We start from the raw sequence: 15796 nt of genomic DNA on the forward strand, positions 1-15796 counted from the left end.
GATACATACCTAACGATTTACTCTTTCCAGCAAGCCTTTTTCTGATATGAATCTTTCGTCTTCGACATGACCCAATTGAAAGTGAAGACTCAGAAGAGTCTTGCTCTGGCCCATCTTACCATCTTCCCATTTTGCACCTAATGGAGTTACAAAAGAAACAAATGGAAGATGCTAGTGAAGAAAGAACTATCTCATTACATTATCAAAGCCAACAATTTTCAGTCACCCCGGGTAGTGGTTTTACAGGTACTATTGCCAATCTTGAAAAAAACATCTCTTTATATTTATAGAAAACAATATCATTCCTTGTGGATAAAGACAACAGGAAGTGGCACTTATAAACTTATGATGAAGATTCACTTTGGTAGACGAATTTCTCAGCTGAATAGGCATATGAATTTGCAGAACATTTACTCATATCAGCTTAAAATAAGTAATGTCCCATTCTTTTTGAATCAGTTGGACAATGACTGTTGTTAGTAACAGTTTATTAATTTCCTTTAACCGGGCCATATGGTGTAACATTTGGCGTGCCAAGAGTTCTGAAAAATCTGCACATATAAGCCAACAATAAAATTATACAATGTATCAAATTAGTATACCTATCAATAAATTCATTGTTTTCAGGTCGCGATCAGAATGAATAAGTTCAAATGAATAACATTCCCACAAGAGAGCTTACATCTAAGGTATCAAATATTGTGGGGATAATATTCCGGAATAGATTCATATATGGATCAAATATGAAAGACAGATCAAATATTTACCATTTGATTGTCGAAAGAATAACAAACAAATCTTATGATGACTATTAGGATTCAGTTTCTGTCTTTAAACGACTGCAATGATATGGACTCTTGGAGCGTTTCTCTATTTTATCTAGCCCACTATGAAGGCCGACTATGAAATGATATCGACCATATTCTTACAGTTAGACCAAAACTATTAACATCATCATTCCTACTTATTTAGGTTTTCGAGCTTGAAATATGAAATTCAAACAAACAAGAGACTATTGGCTATTTCTTATCACATCCAAATAATATTTAAAATTTTGATGTTAGTTAAAAAGCAGAATAATCACGATCACAGTAAAATAAATAACTTACATGATCCCAAAAGTAATCTTAATACCAAATAAAGGCAAAAATTGTCGTGATTTAGAAACTAATTTGGATTATGATCATAAAACTTCCAAGATTTTAGTAGGCGATCATGATTGTGACCGAAATTGTGATAAAAAATTTGTAGTAACACGAATTGTACATAAAATATCCGGAGGCAATATTTAAACGTGGCACAGAATATATGCATAATCGCAAAGTAAATCATAAAAAGTACCTGGAGACAATGCGAAATTGAACTCGATAATTGTTGTGGTTGTAAGGGTGTGTATGAAATACAGGATTTGAGCTTCTTTTTGTATAATCAAATCATAAATGAACACTATATCCTGGAACTTTTTGAAGTCCCTTAATGGACATAATATTCCGCATCCCTTCAGCTTTCTCCCAATCATCAGCAGCCGCATATATATTTGAAAGCGACAAATAATGTGGATCTTTACAAGATTTTGAGTTTAAGTATGAATCAAGTCTTCCTATCTCATCCATAACCTTATCTGCCATAACTATGTTTGAGTGGATCCTACAAGCTCCTAGAAGGGCACCCCAAACTGTGTCATTTGGATTCATGGGCATCCTTATTATCAACTCATAAGCCTCTTCTAATCTCCCTGCCCTTCCAAGAAGGTCAATAATACAACCATAGTGTCTAACATCCGCCGTTACACGATGTTTCTCCATGTTCCAAAATATTTCCAAACCTTCCTCCACGAATCCACCATGCGCACAAGCCAAGAAGACAGAAAGGAATGTGATACCATCCAACTCTTCGGTTGAAGCCTCCATTCTTCTAAAATACTCTAAAGCTTCCTTGCAATAGCCATTTACAGCGAAACCTGTGATCATAGCATTCCAAGCTGTTACGTTCTTGTATGATAATATATTCTCGAAAATCAAACTAGCAGTTTTTAAATCGCCACATTTCGCATACATGTCAATTAAACCGTTCTGGACATAACGATTCAATTTAATTCCCATATGTATTATCATGTTATGTATTCTTTTTCCAAAACCCAATTGTCCAGATTGGGCACAAGCTGATAATACACTCACCAATGTGATTTCATCTGGCTTAAATCCCTGAGCTAGCATTTCTTCAAAAGCATCAAAAACTTCCTGAGAATGTCCATTTTGAGAAAGCCCAGAAATATAGGAGTTCCAATTCACTAAATTCCTATCCGGAATCCTCATGAAAATCGCTTTAGCAGCTTGAATATCACCCTTCTTGAAATACCCCGAAACCATGGATGACCAAACAAAACAATTTCTCACTGGCATTTTATCAAACACTTCCCGTGCAGACTCCATTTCCCCATTTCTAACATAAGCTTCAACCAGTACAGTCCAAGTCACCACACTCCTCATCTCTGATGGTACCTGATCAAACATTTTCCTCGCAGTTAGAATATCTCCATTTCTAGCATATCCATCGATCATTTCATTCCATGTAATCACACTCTTAACAGACATTTGATTAAACAAAACAGATGCAGAATTAGTATCGTGATTCCTCATATACCCACCTAACAATGCATTCCAAGTAACCACATTTCTCTTAGGCATGTAATCAAAAACTTTACGAGCAGCAATAATATCATCACATTTACCGTACATATGAATCAAAGAGGTACCCACCATTACATCAAACAATATACCCATCTTCAAGCATTCTGCGTGCAGAGCCATCCCATCGAGAAGGGTAGCGAGGGAAGCACAAGCTTTGAGAAGCAATGGGATTCCGCAAAGGAGAGAAATCCCAGAACGACGGGCTGAGATATAAATAGAAAAGGATTCTCTATACGCACCCTGAGAAACAAGTTGCCTTATTTCGCTCGACAGTTTTGTGGGGTTTGGTATGGATGTTTGATCAGGAACCATAATTTGGTTTTAGTTCATAGTGTTTGATCAGGAACCACTATAACTTATATTTGCTCAATTACATTTTACTGTTACTTTTCTAAATTGAAAAAATCTACAATTAACTGTGTCAACATTCAAAAATGCAAAAATAAGTTTTTCAAAATGCAAAAATAAGTTTTTTAAATTAAGCACGAAGCATAAAGACACACTTAACTAAATAATCAAACGAGCAGAACTTGCCGTTTGACGGACTCAAACTCAGAATATCAGTGAGGTAACCCATTCTATATTGTTCTTCAATTTATCTTCTCTTCAATTGCATCTCATAATGAGTTGCAACTCCTTTGAGAAAAACATATCTTAATCCATAAGGCTTGAAGCTTGATGAATTTTCTCTAAAATCTGAATCGATAAAGTTTGAAGCTTGATGAATTTATTGTGAATTTTCTCTAAAATCTGAATCGATAAAGTTTGAAGCTTGATGAATTTATTGTTAATCGCACACTACTTCCTTGTTTCAAATTGACATTTACTTATGGATTTCCTGACCCATCTTTGTATTTATTGGATTCTAATTTTTTTTTTAATTATTAACATTTTAATCATTTAGACTATTTAATATATATAGATATGATTAATTTATATGTTAGAAATCTTGTTTTTGAAATAAATTACAGAAATATATATAAAATGATGTACAAATAAATGAAATAAATAAAATATATGAAGAACGAAATCACCGATTGAGATTTGATTCGAAGCATGTGTTAGACACATTTCTCTTAAAATAGTTCCATCGTCTCCCGTTTGTGCTGAAGCTTATCGTAGATGACTGTCTTCTAGGGTTACAACAAATTCAGTAGTGATTCTGCACTGAAATCACTATTCGTCGAACTTGATCAGCGTACTTGAACTATCACCGGGTTTCAACGGAAATATCGAGCAAAGACTCGAAAAACACTCACAAAATAAGAAAAAGACTTTTGGAATTCTAAAGTGAGAAAGAATGAAATGATGAGGTGAGTTTTAGATTAGAGATGAGAGATTTTATATTGTTGAAAATTTAAACCATTAATAAAATCATCAATTGATTCAACGGTTGAAATTACTTGCCTCTTCATTTACCTTAACGTTTTTCTCTTCATTATAGAGTAATTCAATACTAACGTTACATGGTTTTCTAATTTGTTAATAATAATATTAATTATCATAACAATTAATAATAATAACAAACTCATGTTACTTACACTACAAATTAACAACATTTTGTTAATTGGCCATCAATGCATTTTTAGATCAATTAATTTAAATTAATTGATTTAAATTATACATTTGGATCAAATTTCACCCTTTAATTCACGTTTGAATTTCATTTGAATTTGATTTGATTTTATTACCCACATTATAATTCTATTCATTAATAAAATTTATAGAACTAGTTTACAAATTCCAACAATCCCCTATATTAATGGAAATTGAAAAATTAATCCGGTGAAAGGTTTAACAGTTGAATTCTACATAGGATAGGTAGGTGTAACCTTTTGAACATTCCTTTGTGAAAGCATATAACTTTACTAGCTGATTAGTAGATTCGATGTCCTTAAACTATTATGCCTTTTGTGTAAACGATTACACACTTTCACATAGAATTCTCCCTGATATATGTCAAGCTCTCATGGATGTGTCTGTTTTGGCCATGGAACACGCGCCTGGTTCTGTGAGAGGGTCTAGAATAGAGCCGTACAATTATTTTGAAGCGGCCCCACTTCTCCATCACATAGGTGATCTCTTTGCTCACAAAGAATCATTAAAAATGATATGCTTATCCTCGTCAAAATATATATTGTTTCGTTATAGGATTAATTATCAACAATAACTTTCTAAGTCAATACAATTAGGTTGTCCCATTGAACCTAGTTCTTGGGATCTCTAGTCTACATAGGTTGAATTTTCCTTCATACCAACTTATAGTAGGCTAATGTCTCAAAAGACTCAAACTATCTCTTTATTCAACAATCTGATTAGTGGATCCACAATGTTATCTTTGACTTACATAGTCAAATTTGATAACTCCATTAGAGAGTATAGTCTAATGACATTATGTCTAAGACGTGTATGTCTAGACTTGTCATTGACTCTAAGCTTGCCAAATTTCAAATTACTATCACAATAATTAGAAATTTATGTTGGTACTAGTTAACCTTGAAACATCTTCTAATAAAAAGCATAGTCATTCGTACATGTTTATCATTTAATTTTTTATGAAAATATTGTTTACTTGGCTAACTAGTAGACAAAATGTCTTTGAACTATTCTGCCTTCGTGTAAACGATTATATATTTTACATAAAAATATTTTATTTTTCGACATAAGTCAAAAATATAGATTATAACGTTTAATCTATCCATCATAAGTTTGTTAGAAGATTTCCATACGTAGATTGCACTTCTAAGTGTAAACATATTCACTTTTAGACGTAAAGTCTTTCATTTAATAATATCAATATATCATTTGACAACAACATGATATTTCGTTTAGTGCAATTCATATCCTTTATGGATTTAATCATTTTTATCGTAATTTTCAACGATAAAAATATCATACAAAAGACACTTAATGAAATAATTTTTATTGTCTTCATGATATATATATATATATATAATTGTCACATCCACTTTTTAATAAAAGTATGATCAAAATTTCATATCATTATTATAAAATTTGTTATAAGTCATATCAAAACTTTATAAACTTTCTTTTTCATTTATTTCATAAAATTCTTTTGAAGACATTGGTTCTTCAAAGTTTTATGTAAATAATGTCAAAATATGACACGTTTCTTGATTTCAAAATTCTCAAATCTAAAATATCGATTTAAACACCAACTCAGCAAATATAAACAAGACATTTTCTTGTTATTTTCTTTCTTTTTGTAAAGTTGCGCAACTTTATCTTTTATAGAGAACATATTTCTCTAACAATAAATTATATTTTTATTTATCATAATATACACAATTATTTTTGTGTTATAATCAATAAAAATATTTGCCCCCACATTCGTGTTGATATCCTTTTTAAATCATACACATTTGTATAATTTAAATCAATGATTTTCTAATTAAGAAATTGTCACACAATTCTTTTACAAATTTCTTTTGATATACTTATCATACATTGAATAAGATAACTATATTATAAATATTTAATTAAATAAAACATAATTTCTATACGAGTGATTAGAATGTTTATTTATATATAAATCATTCTTCACATAATCTCTACATAAGAAATTAAAAATATTTAATCAATTAAAATATTTATTTCAACACTTAATTTATATAAAAGAAATTAGAATATTTAATCAAATAAATATTCACCATATCACATGATTTCTACAAAAAAAAAATCATAATGTTTCAAGCATCTTTGACCGAAGTCGTTTAAACATTTATTTCCGGTTGCACGTTTGTATCCTGTAATATCAGCACGTTTACCACATTATTCTCAAATCAAACAAGACTTTGCTTGTAATTATTTGATTTCAAAATTATCAAATTAAGTAAGTCTTAATGATGCAATTAAACAACGTATATCAAATATATTATATTAAACCAAAATTAATATATCCATATATATATGATATTATATATTATTGCTTCTTTCATTTTAGTCACCACGATGACAAAACAACTATAATATATATATAATCAATAACATAGAAATGTAATCAGATAAATAATATATCATATATATTATTAAACAAATATATATACAACTTCATTTATCATTAAAAATACCGTTTAAAAAATACATGATAATTAATTAGAATATAAATTATTACACTTAATTAGAATGTGATCATTTATCTTTAATCAAATATAAAACTAACTAATTATATAAATAAATATTCATGTCATCAATTATTTGTTTCTTAATTAATTAGATGACCTTTAACATTTTATAACAAATCTTTGTCAATCAAAGAACACAATTTGTGACAAATTTCAAAATTATCTATTAAAATAAAAATAGATAGAAAATAAATCTTAATATATATATATAAATTTCTAGATAATCATACTTATTATGAATAACATGAATCATCATATTATTAGCCAATATGCATGATTTATATTAATAATCAATTAGCACATAATCAAATAAAATATAACTACAATATATATTTCATATCTTAATCGAAGCACTTACATTGCCATGTTTTGAACAACAATCGACGTGAAGCGATTATGCACTCTCAAAATAAATCTTGGTAGATTGTTCTCACCGAGACAATTTTTGCAAAGACAATTTCGACTAACATAGTTGTGTCTTTTTAAATGCATGATTAGAATAAGTTCTAACACAAACAACTTATTTAATCTCATTATACATATGACCTTCATTTTCTGTCATTATTAATCACATAATTTCTATAGAAGAAATTAAAATGTTTCAAAATATAAATGACAAAGTTATTTTAGCAAATTAAATTTCTACATAAGAAATTGTTAAGTGCCCCATTTTATTTCATAATTTATACACAAGAAATTAGAATGATTCTAAAATCCATGGTTAAAAACATTATTATGGGCACTCATTCATCTCATAATTTCTGCCTAAGAAGGACCTCCCTCCCCTCACGCACCACTGCATCTGAACTTTTAACCACTGCGCCAATGCACCCTTTCATCATTGTACCGCTTTTATGACCTTTTGTATCCTTTAATTAGAAGAATCTATTTATTTTCTTTGACTCAACTCTGTCAACAAACAAATATATACACACATTTTAAAATGATATATTAATACCATAATAAAATATAGTATGTAAAATAATGTATAAATAAATAGATCATTCTCCTTATTTAGTAATCATCCTACCACATTCTTATTAATTATCAACTCTTAATTAATTTAAAAATGTATATATTATAATTAACTATTTTAAAACTGAAACCATATGTTTCAATTATAATTAATTTTAATTACTATTAAATATAACCACTAATTTTATTTTATTTTGAAAATTATAAGTTAACCTTTTAGTTACCTTTTCATTTATTAAAAATAATAATTCTAGTCACTACGAAACTTTTAATGAAAAAGAAAACAAATTATTGTTTTCTAAATTATTTTCAAGAAAACGTTTGTATAATGAATATACATCATTTTTCTTTAAAATATAAATCTATATCAACATATATTAGCTTATAAAAGTAAGCTTTCATACAAGTAATATTAATAATAATTAACATTATATGTATACAATAAAGACTTATCTTTATTTATAGATTTTCTATTCCTTTAGATGAACAACTTTATCTTATAGAAATAAGTCATCATCTCTTTTGCAACATCGCGACTCGTATTTCTGAAACATCAAAGACAAAGATTTTCGACGGCAAAAACTACTAAATAACTTAGCACACGAAACTGTTTTAAGATTGTTAGAAATATTGTCTTTAAATAAATTACAGAAATATATATAAAATGATGTACAAATAAATGAAATAAATAAAATATATGAAGAACGAAATCACCGATTAAGATGTTGATTCGAGGCATGTGTTAGACACATTTCTCTTAAAACAGTTCCAGCGTATCCCGTTTCTGCTGGAGCTTATCGTAGATGGCTGTCTCACAGGGTACAACGAATCCAGTAGTGATTCTGCACTGAAATCACTATTCGTCGAACTTGATCAGCGTACCTAAACTATCACTGGGTTTCAACGGAAATATCGAGCAAAGAACTCGAAAAACACTCACAAAACAAGAAGAAGACTTTTGAAATTCTAGAGTGAGAATTAATGAAATGATGAAGTGAGTATTAGATTGGAGATGAGAGATTTTATACTGTTGAAAATTTAAACCATTAATAAAATTATCAATTGATCCAACATTGACATTATTTGCCTCTTCATTTAACTTAACGTTTTTCTTTTCATTATAGAATAATTCAATACTAACGTTACGCGGTTTTCCAATATGTTAATAATAATATTAATTATCATAACAAATAATAATAATAACAAACTCATGTTAGTTACACTACAAATTAACAACATTTTGTTAATTGGTCATCAAAGCATTTTAGATTAATTAATTTAAATTAATTGATTTAAATTATACATTTGGATCAAATTTTACCCTTTAATTCACGTTTGAATTTAATGTGAATTTGATTTGATTTTATTATCCATATTCTAATTTCCATTCATTAATGAAATTAATAGAATTAGTTTAAAAATTCCAACATTATATTTATAATTTTGTATATAAATTATATTTATAATTTTGTATATAAATATAATTTATAGGAGGTGTTAACTTATATATTGACTACTCATTCAATAAAGATGTTCCACCGATTACTAACAATTAAGCATTTCATGATTTATACCTAGTTTGTATGTAAAAAATACACATACCATCATATTCTCTCTCATTAAATTTATTATAAATTTCTCAAATTCGTATCAAATCAAAATAAAATATTTAAATATATCACTATCAATTTTTCTCATTAATGTCTTTTTATGATTTATACTATATTTGAACATTGTTTTACATATATCACTATCATTCTTTCTCCATTTAAATTTCTCAAATTTATACCGGTTGAAGTTCAAAGTTTGTGAGAAATTTATACATGTTGAAGTTCAAGAAATATAAACACTTTAATTATTAAATTATTTCTTATTGTTGATTTATATTTATTATGTTATGTATTAATATATATTTTATATATAATTTTTTTATGAGGGGTTGATTCATATATTAGCCTCCAAATTACACATACTTGTTTATATATATATATATATATATATATATATATATATATATATAAAATAATGCTTAAGTTTAAAAAATTCTAGTTCAGCAGGTCTTCACCGCAGCGTATACCCACTTTATGAGACAAATGAAAGATTAAAGAATCCGTTAACATACTAACGGGTTATGAAATAATATGAAGAGTCATAGACTAAAAAGATTAAATTAAAGGAGATGAAAAGTCTTTTTTAAATTATTAGTCTATATATTTATTAAATTGATTTAATTTTTTTTTTAATTTTGATTAAAATATATTTTTTATTTTTCCTCCATATTTATTATATAACATTGTTATTTTAACTATTTTTTTAAAATTTAATATAATTATATATTAGATTTTAAAAATATTTTTACTTTAGTCTTTAATTAAAATTTCTATATTAATTAATTTTCTTTTATTCATTATATATTTTATATATTATTCATTAACAATGATTAAATATATATAAAAAATATAATTTTAAAATAAATTCAACAATCACATGTGTGGTCTAGTGGTTAAGTGTTCACATTTGAGATCAGAGTTCGAGTCTAAATTGATGTAAATTTATAAACATTAAAATGAAAGTAATGGTGCATGTGGGTGTGAATTGTAAATTTGAAGGGAGTCCCTATATAAATGCTTGGATGAATTTGTGGTCGATGAGAATGCCAAAAGTAAGCATAAGATGATATATGTGAGTCCTTACGTAAATATGTGTGTGAATTTTAAGTTAATGGAGAAGGCCAAAAGTAATGGAAAGACGACACATGTGAGTCCCTACACAAATGCATATATGAACTTATGGTTTTATGGTTGATTGGAAAAGTCAAAAGCATTTGTACACATTATTCGAAGGAATGTCTATCATGAGAGATAAATTAGATAATTCTTAAAATGAGGTAACAATATTAGTAAGTCGAAACTTATTTTGGTGGAATATTAGTTGTTTTTAAATTAAAATTTTAAATATATTTTATTTAGCATTAGTCACGAAATTAGTAATATGAGAGGTCAATTGGGGTATGCCAAAAATAAGGGTAAGATCGATACAAAATGATCGAAGTAAAGCTTAATGAGAGATTAATTAGAGAATACTTAAAGCGAGGTTAAATATTAGTAAGTTAAAATTTTATTTTGGTAAAATATTAGTTGTTTTTAAATTAAAAATTGAACTATATTTTTATTTAACCATTATCAATATTATCTTTGAAAGATAAGATATAATAGTATTTGTAAGTCAGAATTTGAGGAATGAGAGAATTATTGTTCGAATTGAGAGAGTGAGTGTTAGTCACGAAATTAATAATACGAGAGGTCGATTGAGAAAGACCAAAAGTAAGGATTTGATGGATTATTATTTTTTTTTTAAATTAAAAATTTAAATATATTTTTGTTTAGCCATATTATTAGTATTATTATTATTTTATAAAATGATAAGATAACTTATAATAAAAAGTTATTAATTAACTAATATTTTAAAGAACTAGGATATTAGTAATGAGTGAGGGTAAATGTCACTATAAAATGCTCGAAGTAATAAAGATTAATATGAAGTTAATTGAGAAATGTTTGAAGTGATGTCACAATATTAATAAATCTTAAATTTATTTTGGGATAAAAAATGATCAATATCATTTTCTAAAGTCTGAATGAAAATTAGTTTTTTACAAATTCTTTCTGAAATAAAAAATTTAACTATTTTTTTTGTTGTTGTTAATTTAACCATTATTAATATTATTTTTTCATAATATGATAATGTATTTATAATAAAAGTTTAATAAGTAAAATGATATTTTAAATAACTCAAAAATTAGTAATGAGAAATGGTAAGAGTCCATGCAAAATGTTTTAATGTAAGGTAACAAAATTAATAATAAGGTCTATTGGAGAATATTTGAAATAAGATCACAAAATTAGTAGGTTTACTCTTATTTAGGATGAAAAATTGATCAATTAATTTTTAAATACGAATGAATATTAGTTATTTTTTTTTTAAATTTAAGTATTCTTTATTTAATTATTATTAATATTTATTTTTTTATCAGATTATAAGATATTTTATAATAAAAATTTAATAAGTAAAATGATATTGTAAAGTACCTGAAGAATGATAAAAGTACACTATAAAATGGTAAAACAAAGGTCAATATTATTACAATTAATAAGTCTAAATTTATTTTTGTGAAAAAAAGATTAATATTAATTTAATATTTTTTTAATAAGCTTTTTTATAATTAAAAATTAATTATTCTTTTTACTTAAACATTATTTCTTTTATTTTTTCATAACACAACTTAATAAGATATTTTATAATAAAATTATAAATAAAATTATATTTTAAAGAGTAATATGAATATTTTAATTATATATATATATAATTAATAAAAAATATAAAATTATTATTATATATATATATTCAAATAATAAAAAATATATTTAACTTTATATTTTGACTTGTTATAAATAATGGATAAATATTTATTATTTTAATTTATAATATTATTATAAATATTTTACACAAAATATTATAAAATTAAATTATTATTTTTAATAAAAATAATAATTAATATTATTTTTTTAATAAAATAAAATAAAATAACGATTATACATATAACACCTATATCTACAGTTTTGAAACAAGAATTTCATGGTATTAACATACAAAAAATAGTTCAGTATTATTTTTTTAATAGACATTATACATATATTTTAATTATTATTTTGATTTTTGATTAATAATTAACTGTTTTTTGAAATTTTTGAAAGAATAGAATAGAAGCTAAACAATTATATACAAGATAGAAAAGACCCAATATATATTTCGTTCAAATATTATTTTTGCCAATTTGAGATAGAGTGATAATTCACGTTAAAAATAGAAAAATGAAATTAAATCAATAAAACGTAAAAACTAAATTTTGAATAAAAATATTGATCATATTTGCAAAATTTTATTTCGATTGTCACAATCTCAAAAAAATTTCTGTAAAAGAAAATTTATAATAGATGTGAGATTAGATGATTTCACACCACATTAAAAAAAAATGAGACAAGTAAAAGAATAATATACACACTATTCAATTTTCTCAAACTTATATATTTTATATAAATAGTGTCTAACAATTAGAATACTATAAAATTAATGTCAAACATGATATAATGGTAAAATTTATGTAATATGATTTAAATGATTATTAATTTTTTTATAATTCATGTGTAAAGTTGTAACTAAAAAAATAGAACTTCAATGTGCTATAACAAAATTTAATTATGGTGAAATTCTATATTTATTGTATTTGATTATATTTTTTTTAACTATTGAATATGACAAACATTGATATATTATATATAGTGATTCAAGTTTTTTTAAAAATTTAATTTTAAATTTGTCTTAATTATTTCGCTTAATATTTATCTGTTTGCACCGCACGAAAATTCTCCAAGTTAGATTAATGATTATAAATATTTAATGAAAAAAATAAATAAATAGTAATATAGGATGATGAAGATTATTTGTTTGAGTCATTTATTTTCATGATATAATTTGATAATCTCGATTAATTAATGCTTATATATCTTATGACAATGTTTGTTTATTGAGAAAATTTGTTAAGATATAATAGGTAATATATTATTAAAAATATTAAATGATAGATGAATTCAAAATATTTAAAAAAATATTAAAGATTAGATTATATCATGTAAATATTTAATAAGAATATGCATGAGGTATCATTTAATATTATTATTGTGCATGAATATATATCATTTAATAATATATTACTTATTATATCTTAATAAATTTTTTCTATATAAATACATAATAATCAGAGTTACATGCTTATTTCCATAGGCTACAATCCTCTTTTTCTTTTTCTATGTTGGTTTTATTTGGTTGTAGACGATAAATTTTAATCAAAACTGGTTGTGAGAGTTTTTTTTTTTGGAAAAACGACTTAACGTTATTTTATTAAAAATTCTTAAAAATGGGATTAAAAACCACGAGTTTAAGAGATCATTCTAGACAGGCCTAGAATGATTTTGAAGTCGTAACATTCTGAATTAAAGTTAAAAAGCTAAAAACGTAAATAAATTATCTGATTACAATGTTTTCAATTGTAGTGAGTTTAAAAAACGGTAAATTCCAGTTCTTATAGATATTTCAGTTCTACTCCGTGTTTGGAATTCTTGTCCACGTTCCCGCGAGGGCGCTGCAATCCGATACAATATCTTTCCATAACTCTTCAACGCTCATGCGGGTTCTGCCATATACCCTTGCATTCCGTTCTTGCCAAATGTTATACACCACTGCTCCAAAGCCGCACTTGAACACGCTTGTTGCAAATATATTTTCCTTGGGTTTGAGTAGTGTTGCATCTTTGATTTCATTCCATTCTCTCGGAAAACTGATCAGCTCTAGGCTTTTATAGAATCTGTCCCAAAGCTCTGAAGCAATACAGCAGTTCCCGAATAGGTGATCTATGATTTCTTCATTTCCTCTACATAGAAGACAACTCGTGTCCGAGATACTCATATACTTGCTGATACGATCACGAGTGTTGAGTCTTTCCCAGAAGGCGAGCCATAAGATAAACTGGTGTCTAGGGATAATTTTCGTTGACCATACAAGAGGAGCTCATTCTACTTTCTACGTTTTTTCCCGGATTACCTCCCACATTTTCTTCGATACCAGCTTCCCATTGTCCTCAGCTTTCCATTCATGAATATTCGGTCTGTCGTGTAGTTGTATGTTACTTATATGATCAAGTATCCTCTGTCTTTCTGGATTTCTTCTCAGGAGTGAGTCACAATTCCCGTCTTTAATGTCTCTGATTTTTGCTTCTGTGCGATCCCTTCTGATGCGGGTATTTTGAAAATCCTCCTTGTGGATGATAGACTCGTTTTTGAACCAGAACTGGTTGTGAGATTTCTTGATGACCAGATTCAATTAGTGTCTTAGATGGAAGAAGAATAGGTTTCCAGGTGTTGGGATGAGCTATTGCCGGATACACTTGACATAATCTTTTCAAAACTATCTCTTTAAGAATTGCAACCTGTGTTTCTAAGAGTGTGCAAATATTGGAAGAAAGTGGTGAATGCTCCTTATTGCTGGAGTAAAATTGATATTGAAGAATGGTGCAGCGAATCCACGTAGGAGAATATCGATCGGAGAATATGGATCCGCTGCACCATTCTTCAATGTCAATTTCACTCTAGCAATAAGGACCATTCACCACATTCTGCCAAGATTTGCACACTCTTAGAACCACCGTGTGCAATTCTTGAAGAGATAGTTTAGAATAGATTATGCCAAGCCGACAATAGCTTATCCCAACACCGGAAACTTATTATTCTTCCATCTGAGGCACTAATTGAATCGTATAATGCATTTTTTTGCCGGACGGTTGAAGGAGAAAAGGCATGCATATAATGGGTTTTGTGGCAGTTGGAGATGCCATAAGTTCTTGACATTTCCTCTTCTAATATTCTATTAACATTTTCAAATTATTTACACATGTGTAAAATATGCATGAAAAGACCTTGACATTTCCTCATCTAATATTTTAATTAACATTTTCAAATTATTTACACATGGGTAAAATATGCATAAAAAGACTTATTAAAAAATGTATTTAATTCACGAATAATCATATTTAAAAGAAGGCAATTCCAAAAGTTATTTATCATACCTAATAAGCAAATTTTCCTTTCAAGTATCACATTATTAATTTCCTTAAATTTGAACTCACATAAACTATCATATATTATCCTATATTATCCTTCAAGGATATATTATTAACATCCTTCTTAATTCCTCAAATTCAAATTCACATACATCATTAAGGATGCATCCACTCTCAATTTGAATATTCTCTCAATTTGCACTCACATATATCACAATCATTGTCATTTTAATCTTTATAATACCCACACTCTCTTAATTTCAACCACTATCTCAATTTTAAAATGTGAACACTTTAATAACTAAAATTTTAAA

General features: G+C 26.8%; 1 protein-coding gene across 1 annotated transcript; it reads right to left on the reverse strand.

Moving 5' to 3' along the window:
• Positions 1-260: 260 nt before the first annotated feature.
• Positions 261-2929, reverse strand: LOC124910333 (pentatricopeptide repeat-containing protein At3g21470-like). The gene is made up of 2 exons (XM_047450966.1): positions 1342-2929; positions 261-551 (listed from the first exon to the last, which is right to left on the reverse strand). The coding sequence occupies exon 1, from the start codon at positions 2808-2810 to the stop codon at positions 1434-1436; it is 1377 nt and encodes a 458-aa protein (XP_047306922.1). The 5' UTR covers positions 2811-2929; the 3' UTR covers positions 261-551; positions 1342-1433.
• Between the last annotated feature and the right edge of the window lie 12867 nt (positions 2930-15796).

The sequence above is a fragment of the Impatiens glandulifera genome, chromosome 7 (assembly GCF_907164915.1).
Source record: "Impatiens glandulifera chromosome 7, dImpGla2.1, whole genome shotgun sequence".
In the NCBI taxonomy this organism is placed as follows: domain Eukaryota; kingdom Viridiplantae; phylum Streptophyta; class Magnoliopsida; order Ericales; family Balsaminaceae; genus Impatiens; species Impatiens glandulifera.

Excerpts from the sequence above, each read along its gene's own strand:
- LOC124910333 (XM_047450966.1), bottom strand. The coding sequence starts at position 2,810 with ATGGCTCTGCACGCAGAATGCTTGAAGATGGGTATATTGTTTGATGTA.